Source organism: Nyctereutes procyonoides, unplaced genomic scaffold (genome assembly GCF_905146905.1).
Source record: "Nyctereutes procyonoides isolate TBG_1078 unplaced genomic scaffold, NYPRO_anot_genome, whole genome shotgun sequence".
NCBI lineage: Eukaryota > Metazoa > Chordata > Mammalia > Carnivora > Canidae > Nyctereutes > Nyctereutes procyonoides.
The window spans coordinates 12,631,988-12,653,281 of record NW_026575044.1 but is presented as its reverse complement, the minus strand read 5'-3'; the positions used below and the strand labels follow the sequence as shown (position 1 = coordinate 12,653,281).

At 46.4% G+C, this 21,294-nt stretch overlaps 1 protein-coding gene across 3 annotated transcripts in view; it reads left to right on the top strand.

The window, feature by feature from the left end:
* The window catches only part of CNIH3 (cornichon family AMPA receptor auxiliary protein 3), a 213,289-nt gene that overhangs the window by 142,181 nt on the left and 49,814 nt on the right, over positions 1-21,294 (top strand). For all 3 annotated transcript variants that reach the window (XM_055323891.1, XM_055323890.1, XM_055323889.1), the window contains one exon: positions 20,172-20,240. In XM_055323891.1, the coding sequence (XP_055179866.1) occupies positions 20,172-20,240 (69 nt within the window). The remainder of the gene's footprint in view (positions 1-20,171; positions 20,241-21,294) is intronic.

The window sequence follows — 21,294 nt, the reverse complement described above, 5'->3', positions numbered from 1 at the left end:
ATGCCGCTGAGACAGCTTTCTTCTTTTCCCTCTTGGTCATAAGTGAGGAGTGGCCTCAACAGACACTTCTTTCAGCCATTATCTGAAACCTTGTTCTAGAATCAGAATCCGGGTATGTGGGTAGACTCTTCAGTTTCCCCGCATCCCTGTCAGTGTTGCTGGGGCCTCCACATGATGGGAGCTGCTCCTGATGAGCACCAGCGCTCGCCCATGGGACAGGTCTTTGCTGGAGACCCCGGCCCCTCCTTGCGTTGCTCCAGCTGTTCCAGCACCTGGCTGGAGGCACGTGCAAACCTGTGCTGTGCTGTCCTGACTCCCCAGGAGAGGTTCCTGCCATGCCACACTTTTGTGCAGTTTCTCAGCCATTATTAAGGGATGCTACGATAAAGAGTCTTAATCGAGAGTCTTAAGAGTCTTAAGTCTTAAGAGTCTTACTGCCCTGTTACTATGCAGTATCCTCTCCTGTAATTAAAATATGTGCAGTGAGCAATTTTAGGTGTCTGGGCTGGGGGACAGTTTGTTTCCTCTGACAAGCTAGCACATCTTTTTCTTTGTGGGCACCGAGAGCTGTGCCACTGGTTTCTCTTTGCACTTTAGTTTCGGGGGAGCAGTAATCGAAGCTTTTGGCTCTTTGGGGCTTCATGTGTGCATGTTTCTCCCTTGCAACTTTTTCATTGTATTCAGGTTTAAATTTTTTTTTGGACCTAATTTTTATTTTCAATTATTTTTCACTTTTTTATATAGTTCTGATAAACCACCTGAAATATATATACATATTTTTTGTAAGGTAGAGTATCCTTATGTACTCCTGCATGTGGGTAAATCCTAGTTAATTGGTGGATCTGGACAGAGGCTCTGAATCTGAGACCTGCATCTTGGTTGACAGGCATGTGACAGCCCTCAGGGGACTGCCCTCTAGGACCCCGGATTCCCCTGGACTCCAACTTTGGTGCATAGAAAATTTGTCCTTAGGCACGCATGTACCCACCTGGGAAGATGGTGTGGGGTAGCAGGGTGTCCCCTACTTTGCAGGGAGAATTGGCTGGATGGTTGTGATGAGCTAGTGAGGTATTTATGAAAGTGTTTTGAGAAGTTTAGAAATCCTTCACATTTGTTAATGCACTGATTTATCAGTTGTCACAAACACGAGGCCAGGGATATAAAGATGGGCAAACTCATTCATTGATTCACTCTTTCAGTAGCTACTTATTGAGCACCTACTATGTGCCTAGCCCTGATCCAGGTGCGGGGGATGCAGCTGTATAAGAAAAACTTCATTTCTTCCCGCCGCTGAGTCTCCTCTCCTGCTCACACAGCACTTCACTCTGGTCACCTGAAGTTTTCTCACACTGAGCAGTTCTCGCACACGCCTGTGCATCCTACAATTTAACCCTGTTCTGACACCGTCTACCTGGAGACAGTACAGACCCCACAGGTTAAGGGCTTCATCCCATGGCACTGTCCCCCAATTTAGATGCCAACAGCAAGTCATAGGTCCCCAGGTGACCCACAACTTCTGCCCAACTTGGCCACAAAGGAGGTTCCCTGAGGCCCCTCCTCAAGTTTGACTAATTTGCTAGAACAGCTCACAGAACTCAGGGAAACGTGTCTATCGATTTAATACAGGATGTGATAAAGGGTACAGATGAACACCCAGATGAAGGATACATAGGTGAGGTATGGGGGGGTCCTGGACATAGGAGCATCTGTCCCTATGATGTTGGGGTATGTCACCCTCTCAGCGTGGGTGTGCTCACCAACCTGGAAGCTCTCTGAACCCCAAGCTACTGGGATTTTATGGAGGCCTCCTCACATAGGGATGACCAACTCTTAATTCACCTCCACCCTCTCCCCTTTCTGGAGGGTGGGGGGTGGGGCTGAAAATTCTAAACTAATCATGACTCAGGTTTTCTGGCACCCAGCCCCCACCCAGGAGCCCCCTGCCCCGAATTGCCTCCTATGAATAAGGGATGCTCCTAGCGCCCTTATCACTGGGGAAGGGAGGATTTTAGGAGCTCTGTGCCAGAAACAGGGGCAGGAGGACAGCATCTCTGTTTTCTACCGTCTCATAGCAGCAGTGAACAAAAGCATCTCCTCTCATAGTGCACAGTGTCCTGGAGTCGCCAAGGCACTCATACTCCAGGGGGACTCCACATATGTCCTTCACATTCTTCACATACGTGGCCTGGGCTCAGGCTTACTTTTCAGATCAAAGCTATGTTTTTGAATTAGTGTTTATAGATGGAGGCTGCTATGTTAAAGACATTTGTATTCACAGAGATTTGAAATGGTATCTCCATGAAATGGTATCAACAGGTAAGAGTCAGAGACCGAGTATAAACCTGTGGCTTGGGTCTGTAGTTTCCCAAAGAGGGTTATGTGTTGGGCTCTTATTGTCTGAGGGATGCTCCCGGTGGTCTGACATAACATTTCTTCAAGACACTTATAGTGATGGACAGAGTTCAGTTCTCAGCTGGTCTTGGAAGTGCTGTCCTCTGGTTTTGATTTAGCAGATTGAGGGCAGGGCTTGTGCCTCTTGTGTATTGACAACTCCTCTAAGGAATCTGAAATGCTTACCATTCCTCTCCCATGCTCAGAAATGCCAATCTAAGCCAGTGGGTTCATTTTGCACATCAGGAAACAGAGGCATAGGGGGGCAAACATCACACAGTCAAGAGCAAAGAAAGCCAGGACCAAACTGAAGTTCTTGACTCTCACATGATGCCCTTTCCATGAGCGCAGGCTCTGTGCCTTCTGTGAACCTACAGGTGGTGAGGGCTGTGAGGTGGTCTGGTGATGTGCACTTGCCATAAGATCATCCATCCCACCCTGAGCCTTGCTCTGGGAACTCATGGCTTGGTTATCCTTCTGTGGGGCCTTTTCCTGGCAGCCCACAGCTCAGTAGTGAGGGCTGTCGCTGCTCCTGTGGCAGTGGTACCACCCTGTATGTGCTGTGAGGGCAGAGTGTCTGCAGTCCTTTTTCTTCTCTGGTCCTTAGGTTCCTCATCCCTAAATGGAGTAGGCTGGATCACACTTTTTCCAAGTTATTTTAGGGCAGCCTCCTTCCTAAAATGAGCTTGTTGACAGATGCTGAGATTCATGATGATTTCTTACATACTGGGGCCGTAACAACTCTGTGCTGCTTCTCCAGCCAAGCCTCCTGGCCAGGGCCCATCATGGCCCAGAGCCTGCAATAGTCCTAGCTGTTGGGGTTTGGGTGGTTAATTTTACGTCTGTTTCACAGGGCCATGGTGCCCAGATATGTGGTCAACATTATTCTGAATTTCCTATGACAGTGTTTTTGGATGAGATTAACATTTAAGTCAATGACTTTGAGGGACTTCCAGGAAGATGGTGGGGTAGGAGGATCCTGGGCTCACCTTGCCCCAGGGGGACATGTAGGTAACACCCAGATTGGCATAAATGACCCAGAAAATGACCCAAAGACTGTCAGAACAGACTCTCCACAGCTAAACATGAACAAGAGTCCACATTGAAGAAAGTGCAATGGGCAGAGACACAGATGGGAACTAAACTGGGCCGACACTGTCCTCAGGAGGGAGGGACCTGCAGCTGTAGACACAGAAGAGGAGCAGAACCCAGCCCAGCTGCCTCAGGCACTGGGGACCCATACAGGGAAGAGGAACCCCCATAGTAGTTGGCTTTGAAAACCAGAGGAGCCTAACTTTGCCAGTTCTTACAATCAGTGGGTAGCACCTGGAACTGTAAAAATGAGCACACTTGGCTCTGTGAGAGCTGAGAGGGTGGGAGGATGCTGAGTCCCTGCCCTTAAAGAGACAGAGCAAACAGCCCCATGGAGATACACAGCACAGAAGCAGCAGTTTGAAAAATGCCTGGGGTATGTGGGAGGGAGTTTATTTGCTATTCTGAGGATGTGTGCTGGAGGGGCAGAGGTCTTTTATGAGAATTCTCCAAGCTAGCTGGCAGGAGCCATTTCCCTCTCTGGCCCCCAATCCAGATACAGGACACCTGCAGGAACCAGGTGTCCAGCACCAATTCTCCACCTAGCTGGCTAACAGCTGGCCCTGCCCCTGTGTTCATCTTCGGGACATGACCCTTCTACTTCAGCTTGGTCAGTTTTCCCTCCCATGGTGTATTGTTGGTACCTTGTGCCCCACCCCTGCATTCTCCAGAATGCAGAATCCTTCTCCTCTAATACGCTCCTGTAGAACCCATCCAAAACAGTCCTACCACCCTGGCATTGTGCAGACAGCCCTGACAAGGGCCAGCCCCACTCCAAAGTGAGTCCTGCCCCAGGGAGAGGGGAAGAGGACCACAGGCCAGTCTGACAGCGGCCCCAGGAGTGGGTTGGGGGAAGGCAGCTGGTCTGACTGCAGGCCCCATGCACCAATAAAAGCTTCTGGGGGACAATACAGGGAAAGTGCCCTGCAGTTTGGTGCTACTTCATCTCTGGCAAACACCTGGTCTGACTCAGCTCAGGCCCAAGGCGGCCCCGGACTGGCCCATTAACAACACAGGGACCAGACTCTGCCCACAACAGGCAGAGAATCATCACAAACTGGACTGCAGACAAAGAGTAGGACACCCCTGTACCAACACACATAGGAGAACCCCCTGAGGCACCATTTTCTGGTGAAAAGGAGACATTGCACTGTGGGGCACTACAAGACCTCTTCTTCATAAAGCCACTACTTTCACATATGGGAGACAAAGCAGACTTTCCTAACACATAGAAACAGAAATAACAGTAGACAAAATGAGGAGACAGAGGAATTTGTCCCAAATCATAGCAAGGGACTTAAGCAAAATAGAGATAAGTAATATTCCTGATAGAGAATTTAAAGTAATGGTCATAAAGATACACACTAGACTTAAGAGTGGAAGACAGGGGATCCCTGGGTGGCTCAGCGGTTTAGCGCCTGCCTTTGGCCCAGGGCGCAATCCTGGAGTCCCGGGATCGAGTCCCACGTCAGGCTCCCAGCATGGGTCTGCTTCTCCCTCCTCCTGTGTCTCTGCCTCTCTCTCTATGTCTATCATAAATAAATAAATCTTTTTTAAAAAAAGAGTGGAAGACAGTGAGACCCCCAAAAAAGAAATAGGAAACATAAAAAAGAACCAATCAGAGATGAAGAACTCAATAAATGAAATTAAAAACAAACTGCCTGGAATAAGTAGTAAACAAAAGGAAGTAGAAGAACAGATCAGTAACCCAGAGGACAGGGTAATGAAAAGTAATCAAGTTGAGCAGAGAGAGGGGGAAAACATGCAAAATGAGAATAGACCTAGGGAGCTCAGTGACACCGTCAAGCATAATAACATTCACATTATAGGGATCCCAGAAGGAGAAGAAAGAGAAAAGGGGACAGAAAATTTATTTGAAGAAATGATAGCTGAAAACTCCCCAAATCTGAGGAAGGAAAGAGAAATCCAGATCCAGAAGGTACAGTGAACCCCCAACAAAACCAACCCAAGGAGGTAAAACCAAGGTACATAGTAATTAAAATGGCAAAATGCAGTGATCAAGAGAGAATTTTAAAAGCAGTAAGAGGAAAGAAAGCAGTTATATACAAGGGAAACCTCATAAGACTCTTAGCTGATTTTTCAGCAGAAACTTTGCAGACCAGAAGGGAGTTGCATGATGTATTCAAAGTGCTGGAAGGAAAGACCTGCAACCAAGAATACTCTATCAAGCAAGGCTGTCATTCAGAACAGAATGAGAGATAAAGAGTTTCCCAAACAAAAGTTAAAGGGATTTCTATCTACTAATCCAGCCCTACAAGAAATATTAAAGAGGACTTTTTGAGTGGATAGGAAATGCCATAAGCAGAAGAACAGAAACTTAAGTCAGCAAAAATGAGTATATCTATATAAACAGTCAAGTGATTCACAAAATAAAATGATGTAACATCTGATGCCATATACCTAAAATTGGGGGAGATGGGGTAAAGAATGAGTTCAAACATAAGCAACCATTAACTTAATGTAGACTGCTATATGTATAAGATGTTACATATAAACCTAATGGTAACCACAGATCCAAAATCAGTAATAGATGTGCAAAAAAAGAGAAAGGAATCCAAATATATCACTAAAGAAATCCAGCAAACCACAAAAGAAGAGAGGAAGAAAAGAAAGGAACAGAAGAGAACTACAAAAACAACCCATAAAGCAAGTAGCAAAATGGCAATAGGTAATTCCTAACAAAAATTAATGTGAATGTAAATGGGCTAAATGATCCAATCAAAAGACACAGGGTAACAGAATGGATACAAAAACCAAGAACCATCTATATGCTGCCCATAAGAGACTCATTTCAGATCTAAAGACACATGCAGATTGAAAATGAAGGGATGCACTTATCATGCAAATGGAAGTGAAAAGAAAGGGTAGCAATACTTATCTTGGACAAAATAGACTTTAAAACAAAGACTGTAACAAGAGACAAAGAAGGACACCGTATAATCATAAAGGGAACAATCCAACCAGAAGATATACAATTGTAAATATTTATGCACCCAAAAACATAAGCAGCTAATAACAATCATAAAGGAAGTAATCTATAATAATACAATAATAGTAGAGGACTTTACCACTGCCTTTATGGCAATAGGTAGATCATCCAAACAGAAAATCAACAAGGAAATAGTGGCTTTGAATGACTCATTGGACCAGATGGATCTAACAGATACATTCAGAATGTTCCACCCTCAAACAGCAGAATACACATTGTTTCAAGTGCACATGAAACATTCCCCAGAATAGATCACATATTAGGCCACAAAATAGGTCTCAACAGATTAAAAAATATTTAAGTTATACCATGTATCTTTTCTGACCACAACTCTATGAAACTAGAAATCAACCACAAGAAAGAAAACTGAAAAGAATACAAATACTTGGATGTTAAATAATAGGTTACTAAACAGGCATCAGTCAACTAAGAAATCAAAGAGGAAATTAAAAAATACATGGGGACAAATGAAAACACAATGGTCTAAAATCTTTGGTATGCAACCAAAATGGTAGAGGAGGGAATAAAGACACACCTCAAAGAGCAGGAAAAATCACAAATAAACAACCTAACCTTACAACTAACGGAGCTGGAAAATAAGAACAAACAAAACCCAAAACCAGTAGAAGGAAGGAAATAATAAAGATTAGATCAGAAATTTTAAAAATAGAAATTAAAAAAAAAAAAAACACCAATGATATTAGGAGCGGGTTCTTTGAAAAGGTCAACAAAATCAACAAACCTTTAGCCAGACTCACTTTCCCCCACTGCCCCCCATCAAAAGGACTCAAAATCAGAAATTAAAGAGTAAAAATAGCTGACACCACAGAAATACAAAGGACTATAAGGGAATATTATGAAAAACTCTATGCCAACAAGTTGGACAACGTGGAAGAGATGGATACATTCCTAGAAACATAAAACCTCCCAAAACTGAATCAGGAAGAAGTAGAAAGTTTGAACAGCCTGGTGTTGAAATTGAATCAGTAAAAAAACAAACAAACAAACAAACAAACAAACAAAAACCTCCCAAAAAACAAAAGGACCAGGACGAGATGGACTTCACAGGTGAATTCCACCAAACATTTGAAGAAGAGTTAATACCTATTCTACTCAAACTATTAAAAAAATAGAAGAGGAAAAAAAACTTCAAAATTCATTCCATGAGGCCAGCATTACCCTGATACCAAAAAGATTAAGACACCACAAAAGAAAAAGAGAATTACAGGCCAATATCCCTGATGAACATAGGTGCAAAAATCCTTAACAAAATATTAGCAAACCAAATCCCATAATATCAATCATTCACCACAATCAAGTGAGATTTATTCCTGGGATGCAAGCATTGTTCAACATTCACAAATCAATCAACGTGATATATCACATCAACAAGAGAAAGAATAAGAACCATATGATCATTTCAATAGATGCAGAAAAAACATTTGACAAGGTACAACATCCGTTCATGATAAAAATTCTCAACAAAGTAGGTTTAGGGGGAACAAACCTCAACATAATAAAGGCCATCTATGAAAAAATCACAGCAAACATCGTCCTCAATGGGGAAAAACAGAGCTTTTCTCCTAAGATCAGAAATAGGACAGGGGTGTCCACTGTCACCACTTTTATTTAACTTAGTACTAGAAGTCCTAACCATAGTAATCAGACAAGAGAGAGGAATAAAAGGCATCCAAATTGGTAAGGAAGAGTGACATTTTCATTATTTGCAGATATGATATTATATGTAGAAAAGCCTAAAGACTCCACCAAAAAACTGCTGGAACTGATAAGTGAATTGAGTAATAAGGTCACAGGATATGAAATTGATATACAGAATCTGTTACATTTCTATACTAGTAATGAAGCAGCAGAAAGAGAAATTAAGATAATAATCCCATTTACAGTTGCACCAAAAATAATAAAATACTTAGGAATAAACCTAACCAAAGAGGTGAAAGATCTGTACTCTGAAAACTATGAAACATTGATGAAAGATATTGAATATGACACAATTGGAAAGACATTCCATGCCCATGGATTGGAAAAACAAATATTGTTCAAATATCTATACTACCCAAAGGAATCTACATATTTAATGTAGTCTCTATCAAAATACCAGTAACATTTTTCACAGAGATAGAACAAACAATTCTAAAATTTGTTTGGAACCACAAAAAATCCTGAAGAGCGAAAGCAATCTTGAAAAATAAAAACAAAGCTGGAGGTATCACAAGTACAGACTTCAAGTTATACTACAAAGCTGTAGTGATCAAGACAGTATGGTATTGGCACAAAAACAGACACATAGATCAATGGAACAGAATAGAGAACCCAGAAATAAACTGATGATGATATGGTCAATTCACCTCTGACAAAGGATTCCATGGGTGAAAAGACAGTCTCTTTAACAAATGGTGTTGGGAAAGTTGGATAGCAACATGCAAAAGAATAAAACTGGACCAGTTTCTCATACTATCTAAAAAAAAAAAAAAACTCATATTGGATTAAGGACAAATGTGAGACCTGAAACCATAAAAATCCTAGAGGAGAACACAGGCAGTAATCTCTCTGACATTCACTGTATCAACATTTTTCTAGATATCTCTCCTGAAGCAAGGGCAACAAAAGCAAAAATAAACAAGCAGGACTACGTCAAAATAAAAAGCTTCTGCACAGCAAAGTAAACAACCAATAAAAATAAAAGTCAGACTACTGAATGGGAGAAGATGTTTGCAAATGACATATTAGATAAAGGGTTAGTATTCAAAATATATAAAGAACTTAACACCCCCAAAAACCAAATAATCCAATTAAAAAATAGGCAGAAGACATGAACAGACATTTCTCCAAAGAAGACATCCAGATGGCCAACAGACACACGGAAAGATACTCAACATCACTCATCATCAGGGAAATACCAATCAAAACCTTATATTAAATGTTGGCAAATGGAATTTAAATAAATTTTTAAAAAGGTCAAAACCACAATGAGACAGCACCTTACACCTGTCAAAATGGCTAAAGTCAGCAACACAAGAAAAGCACATTGGCAAGGATGTGGACAAAGGGGAACCCTCCTGCTCTGTTGGTGGGAATGCAAACTGGTGCAGCTACTGTGGAAAACAGTATGGAGATTCCTCAAAAAATTAAAAATAGAGTTACCATATGATAAGTAATTCTGTCAATGGGTTATTTACACAAACAATATGAAAACACTAACTCGAAAACATACATGCACCCCCATGTTTATAGCAGCATTATCTACAATAGCCAAGTTATGGAAGCAGCCTAAATGTCCATTGACTGACGAATGGATAAAGAAGTGGTATACGGACAATGGAATATTATTCGGCCATAAAAAAGAATGAAGTTTTGCCATTTGCAACGACATGGATGGAGTTGGAGAGTATAATGCTAAGTGAAATAGGCAGAGAAAGCCAAACACCATATGATTTCACTTGTATGTGGAATTTAAGAAACAAAACAAAGAAACAGAGACCAACCAAGAAACAGACTCTTAACTCTAGAGAACAAACTAATGGTCACCAGAGGAGAGGTGGGTGGGGGATGGGGGAAACAGGTAAAGATGATTAAGAGTACACTTGTTGTGATGAGCACTGAGTAATGTAGACAATTGTTGAATCACTCTATTGTACACCTGAAACTAACATAACACTGTATATTAACCATACTGGATTTCAAAAAATAACAGAAAAACAAAATAAACATAAATCAGTGACTTTGAGAAAAGCAGATTTCCCTCCATAATGTGGGTGGGCCTCATCTAGTTAGGTGAAGGCCTGAATAGAACAAAAGACTGACCTCCCCTGAGCAAGAGGGAATTCTGCAGCCCGTGGCTTTCAGACTGGACCTGCAGCATCAGCTTTCCTGTATCTCCAGGGTGCCGGCCCCCTGCAGATCTTGGTCTCACCAGCCTTCATAACTGCATGAGCACATTCTCATGAGAATGCTCACCTGTGTGGAGGTGAAATAGGCATGAGGTTAGGGCAAGACTCAGAACCACTGTGCCGGTCTGAAATATTTTTCTTTTCTAAGCTCTTGGCCAGGTAGGGTTAAGCAGTGTCTTTGATGGGGAGTCCTCAGCAGGCAGGGCTGTGGGTGCTAAGCCCACTCTGTGTCATGCCCCGCGCAGCACTCCATAATGATGGGTGCTCTAATAAACAGTTCTCACTCCCGCTTAGAAAGAGCAGTGAGCCTGTGTGGCCCAATGCAAAAAGCACAAGCAGGAGAAATGGAGAAATTGATGCAGGTTTCAGCACTACTTCCTTGGGTGGCCTCGGGCATTCCTAACCACCCATAGTTCTTGATTCTTCCTTGGGAAAGTGCCTTGGAATGGCACTCCTACTTGGGATGTTACATAAAATACAGGGAAATACTGAGGGAAGTTTATTTTTTTTTATATATAAATTAATTTTTATTGGTGTTCAATTTACCAACATACAGAATAACACCCAGTGCTCATCCCGTCAAGTGTCCCCCTCAGTGCCCGTCACCCATTCACCCCCACCCCCCGCCCTCCTCCCCCTCCACCACCCCTAGTTCATTTCCCAGAGTTAGAAGTCTTTATGTTCTGTCTCCCTTTCTGATATTTCTCACACATTTCTTCTCCCTTCCCTTATATTCCCTTTCACTATTATTCATATTCCCCAAATGAATGAGAACATACACTGTTTGTCCTTCTCCGGTTACTGTGGCCAAGTTCAAAAAGGGTGTTGCCTGAGTTCTCCTCTGGGATTTTGATGGAATCTTGTCTCACATTTAGATCTTTCATCTACTTTGAGTTTATCTTTGTGTATGGTGCAAGAGAGTGGTCCAGTTTCATTCTTCTGCATGTGGATGTCCAATTTTCCCAGCACCATTTATTGAAGAGACTGTCTTTCTTCTAGTGGATCGTCTTTCCTCCTTTATCGTATATTAGTTGACCATAAAGTTCAGGGTCCATTTCTGGGTTCTCTGTTCTGTTCCATTGATCTATGTGTCTGTTTTTGTGCCAGTACCACACTGTCTTGATGAACACAGCTTTGTAGTACAACCTGAAATCTGGCATTGTGATGCCCCCAGATATGGTTTTCTTTTTTAAAATTCCCCTGGCTGTTTGGGGTCTTTTCTGATTCCACACAAATCTTAAAATAATTTGTTCTAAGTCTCTGAAGAAAGTCCATGGTATTTTGATAGGGATTGCATTATACGTGTAAATTGCCCTGGGTAACATTGACATTTTCACAATATTAATTCTGCCAATCCGTGAGCATGGAATATTTTTCCATCTCTTTGTGTCTTCCTGAGGGAAGTTTAAAGCACCTGTGACTTCTGGGCATTGTGCTTTCTAGGAAAGGGAGTGGGCAGTGGGGGAGTGTCAGAGACTCTGCCTCTTGTCGCATGCCTCATGGTGATGGGAGCTGAGCCAGGACCAAGGAAGCGGCTGGTACCCACGAGTCCACATAGAGTCACTGCTTCTTTCTTCCTCAGGGCTGGGAAGTGGCACAGCAAACCCTCACCTGGAGCCTCTTAGGATTGGTGAACTGGATGCCAGGACTCACAGGGCACCAGGACTAGACGTTAAGCCACGCGTGTGTCCCAGGCAGTAGTTTCCATCCATCGTCCCTCTCTTGGCCCATGGAGCTTCTGATCCTCAGAGGGGCACCAAGGTTTAGGCTGTGGTTTTAGAAATTGCTGTGGTTGGGACAAGACATGGCAAGGACATAACCAGACTTCTGGGGAGCCTGGGGGGCTACGTTGGTTAAGCGTCCGACTCTTGATCTCAGCTCAGGTCTTGATCTCAGGGTTGTGAGCTCAAGCCACACACTGGGCTCCAGCGGGGGGCCTACTTAAACAAAAACAAACAACTGAATTACAAGTGCATTGTGAGTGACTTTGAGAAAAAGCCAAAAAGGCCTTGGGGCACTTCTAGGAAGGCTTGGGGTATAAAAGCCTGCTCCCTGGGGACATGTTTATTTTGGGTCAGCACTGCTTCTTTCACACTAGCGTTCACTGGCGCCACCAAAACCATTTCTTCCCAAAGATGTCACAACCATACTCTCAGATGTTTTGTAAATGGAGCGCATTGGTTTCCTAGGGCTGCCTTCACAGGTTCCTGTGACCAGATGGCTGTTGATTCCCACCCAGCTCTGGAGGCTGGAAGTCTGGAGTCAAGGTGACAGTGGGGGACCGCTGTCTCGGGAGGCTCCAGGGAAGAGCGCTCCTTGCATCCTCCTGGCTGCTGGTGGCCCAGCTATCTGTGGTGCTCCTGGGTTTGTAGTTGTAACACCACGTCCTCGGTCCACATCTCTTAGAGGGACACTGTCCCTGGATTTAGGGTCTGTAATCTCGTATGGCCGGCCTCATTCTAACTGCTTATATCTGCAGAGATCCTACTTCCAAATAAGGTCAGGTCTGAGGACCCAGGAGGACAGGACTTTGGGGGGACGTCATTCAGCCCACAGCATGGAGAAATTAAGAGTGGAGCTTGGCACAGGTAGCCTTATTACCTTTAGGGGTCTGAGCACAGGCCTGAGGGAGGGAGTTGTCCCCCTGCCAGACAGGTTGGGAGGTAGAAGTTCTGGGGGCTTGGGCCGCATGCCCTCTTCCATTAGAAAACTGTGGAGCACTTTTCCCAACATCCAGTTCTCTCTGGGGTGGGGAAGCCACACTCATCTCTGGCTTCCCAAGTTTGATAAGCCAGGATGCATGATCCTTTCTCTTACTGCCTCTGAGTCCTGACTTTTCTTTGGGTGAGTTAGCAGCTCTCCGGAAAGGCCTGAAAATCAGCCCACTGGCATCTCCCTCGTGTGCACAGTTGGCACTGGGTTCACAAGCACTGACCTGTCACCGATGGCCGCTTGGTCATGTCCAATCTTTGTCAGATTGAGAAGCCACAAGCATAGACATGCTCAGTTCTGCAAGCCACCCAGAGGCCACAGCGCCCGGGAATAGGGGCTGCTCAAAGTCTTGGTATAGGGGCCTACCTCGAGGAGTGTGGCTGCAGGAGGCCAGTCCCTAGTCCCGACCTGGTCTCCCACTGCTGTCTCTCCATCCTTGGGCTGTGGCTGCTGGGACCCTTCTGTATCTCCCCCTGCAGACCTGGATTCCCCTCTTGGGGCCTCTGCAGCCTAACTTCCTTCTGGAACTTTCCATGTCTGGCTCCTGGTCATTCAGGTCTCTCAGATGATGCAGCTAAGTCCTCCCTGACACCTCCTCAATTCTATTTCCTCCTGTCACCCCTGCCCCCCACCCCGTGATAGGCTCTGTGATGACAGGGCTTCATCTCCTTGCTCAGTGCTGCGTTCCGAGGCTTGGGATGGGGCCAGGCATCTTCAGTAAGTCAGCACTTTCTTCCCACCCGTCGACCATGGAGAAACAAGGCAGTGTGTTGGATGGAGCATAGTGGATCCTGGATTCCAGGACGGGGCGGGTGGGGACTGTTGCTCACTCACCCTGCCTGGACGCAAGGGGGCATCTATATCCAGTGCCCAGGGGTGAACAGATCGAAGACGGCAGCAAGATAACATGGAGAGAATGTTCCAGAGCAATGAGGCTTCTGCCAATGCTCAGTTCTCAGTGGGGTGGCCCTGGGGACTCATTAGCTATTGCAGGCTGAGATTTCAACCATTTCTTAGTCTTCCAGGAAGGTTTTGCTGCAGCACAGACAGTTATTTTTAGCAAAATAACTGTTTTAGACAAGCACAGTAATTTTTAATCTCATGATTATCAACGCCGTGGGCCTGAAGAAGGAAGACTTCATGAGATAACTTCTGGAGTATTTCTACAATTCCCTGCCTCTTAGGTGGGTCCACGCTGCTCCTGACACTTGGGGCTGATGTTGCTGTGGGGAGGGGGTGCCTCTAGCCCCATGAGACCTTCATGGGGGCTTCACTGGCCAGTGAGTAGTTGCTCTGTGACCCTGTAGAGGTGGAGGCTGGGGGAGCAGCTGGAGAGTTTGGGGCAGGACATCTGTGCTGTTAGCCTAAGCCTGGTGGGGGCACGGACAGATCACACCACGTACTCTCTCTGCTTCCTTCCTGACTTCTTTTTACACTCCCCGGCCTGGCTCTGCCTCTCCTGAGCCGCCAGCTTGGCATCTGACCTCCTTTCTCCCTCTTTGGCGGCGTCTCCTGCAAACCCCTGATTTCCACCCAAGGCCTCACTTCTGCCCTGTGGAGCCCAGCCCCAGCCCAGTGAGATCCCGGGCAGCCTGGGTCTTCAGAGTCCCTGGGACGTGCATAGCTGGTGGGAGAACTGCTCCTCTTGCTTTGTCATTGCTCATCTGTGGCTACCCTTTCTAGCCTTTGTGCTCCTGTGAACCTCCGTCTCAGGAGTTTGGTGAGAAAACAAACAGTGAGGGTCACCCTGAGTTCAGATCCAGCCTGTACATGTGACAGTTTTGATGAAAGGGGCCAGTTCCTGCAAGTTATCAGAGCTCGTGCGTGATAACCCAAATAGTCCTACATCTATTAAAGAAATCAAAGTTGTAGTTTAAACCTTCCCATAAACCTTCAAACACTGTTTAGAAAAAAATATATAGAAAAATCTGTTATATAGAAATCTGTATATAGAAAAATCTGTGTAGCCTTAGGAGTACGTGGATCCAACACCATAAGTTTGATCAATAAAAGAGAAAGAGGTAAATTGGATAAACTGAGAAGTGTTAAGAGGACATTTGCTCTGAGAAGCATGCTGTCAAGAATGGAAAGACAAGCCACAGAGCAGAAGAAAATACTGGTAAATCACATATCTGACAAAGGACTTATGTCCAGAATATATAAAGAGCTCTCAAAAAATCAATAGGAAAACAAATGGCTTAAAAAAAAAAAGATGGGCAAATGATCTGAACACATGCTTCACCAAAGGAGGAATACAGATGGCGTTAAGCCCATGTGAAGATGCTCAACAGTTTCAATTAGTCATTGGAGAAATGCAAATTAAAACTATCCTGAGATACCTTTACGCACCTATGGAAATGGCTAAAACAGAAGAAATCCAAGCTGACACACTGTTGGCAAGGATGCTGAGCTTCTCACTCATTGCTGGGGTTGGGGGGCGGGGAACGCAAAAATGGTACAACGTCTTTAAAGAGCAGTTTCTCAGTTTCGTATGAAGTGAAACATACGCCCACCACATGAGCCAATGATCAATCCTGCTCCAATTTACCCGAGAGAATTGAAAACTTATGTTTAGGAGAACACGAGTATGCAAATGTTTATAGCAGCTTTGTTCATGATTTTTGGAGACCAGAAACAAGCCACATGCTCTTCGGCAGGTGAAGGAATAAAGAAGCGGGTCCATCCGTGCCATGGAATAGGACTCAGCTTGTCTACAGATAGACAGGCCATGCTGCTGCTGAATCTTATCGTATTGTGTTAAGTGGAAGAAGCCAGGCCGACAAGCTGACGCACGGCACGATCCGTTAGGATGGCTTTCTGGAAAAGGCAAAACGATAGGGACAGAGAAGGGACTCGTGGTTACTGAGTGGGGTGGGGGTGACTCCAAAGAGGCAACAGGGGCAAGTTTTGGGGGGTGATAGAGTTATTCTCTGCCTTGATTGTGTTTACATGATTTTATGCATTTGTCAAGAGACACAGAACCTTTAACCAGAAAGAGTACATTTTATTGTATATAAATTTAAAAATAAATGTAAAAACATGAAGAGGCTTTGAAGTGTGCTTATCCTCAGAGCAGGAGTTAAAGCTCACTTAGCACTGTTGTGTGGGGGCCCCCATGGTGGAATGGAGCCCCCGAGGCTCGTGGAAGCTGAACTCAGCTGGCGGTCCGTGGTCATGATCCTATCACCACTATCGCCTGTCACACTCACAGTCCGTCCCTGGTGCTAATGGCCTGGCTGCAGGCAGAAGTCTGCAGCACCCACACGGCAGTCCCAGTGCACTGCCTGTGTCTCCTGTGCTGGACACTGGGCAGGAGGCAGGGGCTGGGAGACCATGAATTAGGCTAAGAAGAGGGTGACCTAACCCTCACCTCTTCTGGAAGCTTTCTTTCTTTGTTTTTTTGTTTATTTAAGATTTTATTTATTTAGAGAGCAGGAGGAGAAGCAGAGGGAGAGAGAGAATCCCAAGCAGATTCTGCACTGAGCTTGGAGCCCAATGCAGGGCTTGATCCCAGGACCCAGAGATCATGACCTGAGCTGAAATCAAGAGCCAGTGGCTTACCCGACTGCTCCCTGCAGGCACCCCAGGGCTTGCTTTCATTCCATAGACACAATTGCTCATTCTGGATATCCTTGGGATCCTACCTCATCCCCTCCACGTGTTGTGGGAGGCAGAGCAACGTGATGCTAACTGCATAGGTTGTAGTGTCAGGGAGGTCTTGGTTTGGAGCCGGTGCCAGAGCAGCAATTTTGGGCAAGGACTTGAACTACTTTTGGGTTCAGCTTCTCAACCTGTAAGACGGGGACGATAATAGTACCGACGTCACGGGGTGGCCGAGGATTACAGAATCCAAAGTGTGTTCCTGAAGCCCAGTACCCAGTGTGGTGAGCATGTAATAAACCCACACGGTGCTCACTACACGTGCGTCAGGTGAAGTGGTGCGTGCAGGAGTGAGTGGTCCCGGGGGTGGGGATGCCGAAGCCCCTGTCCTCATTGTGCACATGGCCAGCCCCATACATTCTGTCTCCTGGAGCTCACAGGCTGAAGATGCACTCAGGGCTCACGGTCTCCTTGCACCTTCCTCCAGGCCAAGCCCCGAGACGGTGGTGGTTGCCTGGCTCTCGGACACACTCAGCAGCTCTTGGTCCCCAGGGAAGCTTCCCCTGCTTCACACACCATCAGCCCAGACTGACCTCCCAGCCCTTGCACAGGGGCCTGGCTTGGGTCAGGACAGGATAGAACCTGGAGTGTCAAGGCCGTAGCTCAGGGGATGACTTCTTTCCTCCTGGGCTCCCTGGCTCACCAATACTTGTGGGTTCAAAAGCTATCCAGGGACCGACTTTCAGTTCCTGAACTACATATAGTGAATTGTCTTATAATTGGCTAACGACAGGCTGGAGGTTAGCCAATGCCAGCCTCGTGGGAGCAAGCAAGGGTGCACTTTGGGCTCTGCCCTGGGTTCTGCTCCATTTGCACCTGTGTTAGGGTAAACGTGGATGTGTCCATTGAGGACATTGGGACTTGTGGTTGGGAGATAGGTCATATCTCAGCACACTGGACTGATGGACCAAACCATCAGGAATTAAAATGGATAAAGGTCAGTTCTTGCTCTCAGGCCTTCACATCCAACAATGTGCATGTGGAGTTTAATGAGCACATGAGAAAACCTGGGGCTTTTAGGCAATGCAAGGCCAGTACGAAGCAGGGAGTGTGATGCGGAAACAAAAAAGCTAATGCTATCAGGTTGCATTAACAGAGACATAGGTTACAGAACAGAGGAGGTGATACTTTGATCCTCTGTGCTAGGCTGACCTCATTGTGAATATGGTGTTTACTTTTGACAGTCACATTTTAGTGTGGATGTTTACAACCTGTAAGTTCGGGAGAGGGCAATCAGAATGATGAGGCAACTCAGTGCCAGTTTATATAAAGGTTGGAGAGAGTTGGCTTAAGGAACAAAGATCTGCCAAGGTCAGGGTAGCCGGCAGTACTTAAGGGGATCCTTGTGGAAGAGTGATTATGACCTATTCTCTGTGCCTCCAAAGCAGTGCTATGTAAGGAATTTCGGGTGATGATGGAAATTGTTTATGTCTGTGCCATTTAATAGCTACCAGACAGATGTGGTTTTTGAGCAAATAAAATGTGGGAACTGAATTTTTAATTTAACTAATTAAAATGAAATTTTAAATGGCTTAATGTGGCTATGTTATTGGACAGTGAAGCTTTAGAGGGAAAATAAGAGAGTAGATGAGGGGCTGGTGAATTTTTTTCTGTAAAGGGCAAGACAGTAACTGTTTTGGGTTTTGTTGGGTATATGGTGTCTGTGGCAACAGCTGGACTCTGCCGTGGTAGCGTGAAAGCATGCACCGCAGAGGAAAGAATGAATGTGTCTGTGTTCTAATAAAACTTTACTTATGGAAACTGAAATCTGAGTACAATTTTTACATGTCACAAAATAGTCTTCTTTTGATTTTTTCAACCACTTTCAAAGCATAAGAACTCATCGCTCACAGGTTGTAAAAAAAATGGGTGGCAGGCAGGATGTGGCCTGTGGAGTTGCTGACTCTGGCCTAGAACGTGGGTGGGAGCCCCAGGGAGTCCTGTGTAAGTACAAGCAGGGAAGATGGTATTGATTAGAGGCGGCTGGGAACAGCCCGGGCGCCGTGGCTAGGAGGCCAGTTCCTGTCCTGAATTCAAGTACAGGCCGGGGAGTTAACGAGCTGGCAGGGAATGAGGCAGATGTGTCTAGTTAATGCAGCTTATACTAGAATTTCTCCGGATTCTGTAGGAGTTTTGAAATCAGGATGGTGTGTGACTGCTTTACAATTATACCTGCTTTGTGCAGGGAAGTAAGCTGTTCCCCCACATGGTACTTCCTCGGATCCCGTGTTGCTGGGATGGCAGCAGCTGGGGTGGCCGCCCCCATCACTGCTACTTCCTCGGAGGCACACCCCGAGGAAGCTGGTTACCGCCATCCGTGTGCAGCCCAGGGGAGAGGTGGCTGGGAGCCCCGGCCTCCACGGCGTAAGGGAGGACCCTCCCCGCCCGAATACCCCTGCTCTGCCATCGGGTCCCCTTCTAGACAAGGTGGCCAGGCTCGGAAAGCTTCGCCACCAGCTAGTCCTTTCCTTGGGTGTGCCTGGAGAAGGCTGCCTTCTGCATCCTCCCCCCAGACGGGGGGACCGGTGCTCTCTGGCGGGCTGTGGGACCCATCTGTGAAGATGTGACTGCTTGGGAGCTGGTTGTGCAGCCCGTGGACCGCTGGCGCTCAGGGCCTCTCCGTGACCATCAATTCGGCTTTCTTGCTTTTCTCTCCTCCCTTTGTCCTGACCTCTGTCTCATGTCCAATCAGCATCTCTGCCAAAATAAACAGAAACAGAAAACAGAGAGCTTCTTCCTGTAAGGAGAGAGGAGGGAAGCCCTGGCTCGAGGTTTGAATTTTTGTGTCTATATCCACACCTCAGCCTGCTGTCACCGTAATAGACTTTTCTCCATGTCTTTGTAAATAAAGCACAGGAAGCTTATGAAGCTTTGAGGGGCCTTAAAAACAATTGAGAGAACTACCTTCAGCCTACAGCATTGTAAGTCTCCGTGTAGAGTGTATCAATGCAACACGGAGCTGCAGTATCGTTCCCATGGGAGCATTCGCCGCCCTCCGTCCCGGCACACGGCTAGCCTTGCTTCCACTGTCAGGAGCAGGTGAGAGCTTGTCTCAGCCAGTTTCATGTTGAGAGGACAGCTTCCTCGTCTGTACGCGTGGGGCTGTGTATCAGGTCTGTAGGCCTGACCTGTCCGCTCGGGGCGAGCATGTACCCTTACACCATCTCTTGCCCGTTGCCTATTTTGGGGAGTTTTAGGCATACACAGAAGTCAGGGGAGTACAGTCAGCCCCAAGTGTCCATCACCGGCTCTGACAAAAGCCAGTTCCTGGCCGGTCTTGAATCATTCATACCTTCTCCCTGCCTCCCGTACTTTGAAGCAAATCCACGGGAAGCTTCTGACACGGCACATCAACTCACTCTTGCACTAACATCTCTGCTCTGCACATTCCGTTTCAGATCATTGCCTTCGACGAGTTAAGGACGGATTTTAAGAGCCCCATAGACCAGTGTAACCCTGTTCACGCGGTGAGTAGTGGGTGCTGGCGGTGGGCGGGGTGGCATCAGGGCAGGCTGCCAGGGCCTGGGGAGGAAGGACGTTCAGGTGGGGGGTGGATAGAGTGCCTCCCCTCCTGGCTCAGGTCAAGGGCACCTCTCACACCTGAAGTCTGCCCAGGTCCCAACATATCTCGCAAGTCAGAATGACGATCCCAAGAACCCAGGTGGGAAAGGTCTACTGTGCGGGGCTGTAGTCTTCAAGGCCCCATGCTGGTGGTTTTTGGTTATTCATCCCTGAATAAGGAGAGAGGCTCCATGCTGGCCAACATGCTGGCAGAGCTTGGGAGGCTCATCAGAGGTGGTTCACGCTCTGTGCTTGCCCAGGTCTCCCAGAGGCAGACATGCAGAGTGGGTGGACGTATAGAGCCCCTGGCCACCCATCCACCACCCAGGGGGTCACTCATCTTCAGAGGCTCCGTCTGTGGGCCTGAGGTCAGCTCGCCGCCCACTGGGGAATCTGATGCGGTCTGGTCATCTGATCCAGGCTCAGCACGTGCTGTTCTACATCTTTCCGTTCTGTCTTGCGGGTCAGTCATGCATGCTGCCACTGCCATGTGCTCTGGAGTGGATATGGAAAGCGGGCTTGGTGCAGAGAGCAGAGGAGGACCCTACTTCCAATGAATGGTGTGGGTGCTGGCCATCTGCTTCTCTGGTCAGTGCAGCCGACTTCCCAGAGCCAAGGACCAACCACGCACGTGGACAGAGCCTCATCCACACTCACTGTGGACCAGCCCCACTGGGCTCAAGGGATGGAACACACACCGTTCAGGTGTGTTTCTCAGCCTAAACTCTGGGGGTCTGTGCACCCCTGAAGTTCTTTCCAGGCCCCAGTTTCCAGCACAAAGCCAGGTTTTTGTTTGGATATCTCTGTGGATATTTTCTGTTAGAGGTTGTAGACTGAACGGCAGGATTTACTGTGTGAATCCATCTGAACCTGGAAGGCTCATGGTGTCACTCTTCAGTGACAGGGACCAGAGAGACCTGTCCTCCTCGAAGGAAGATATGCTCCCTGGAGGTACCAGAA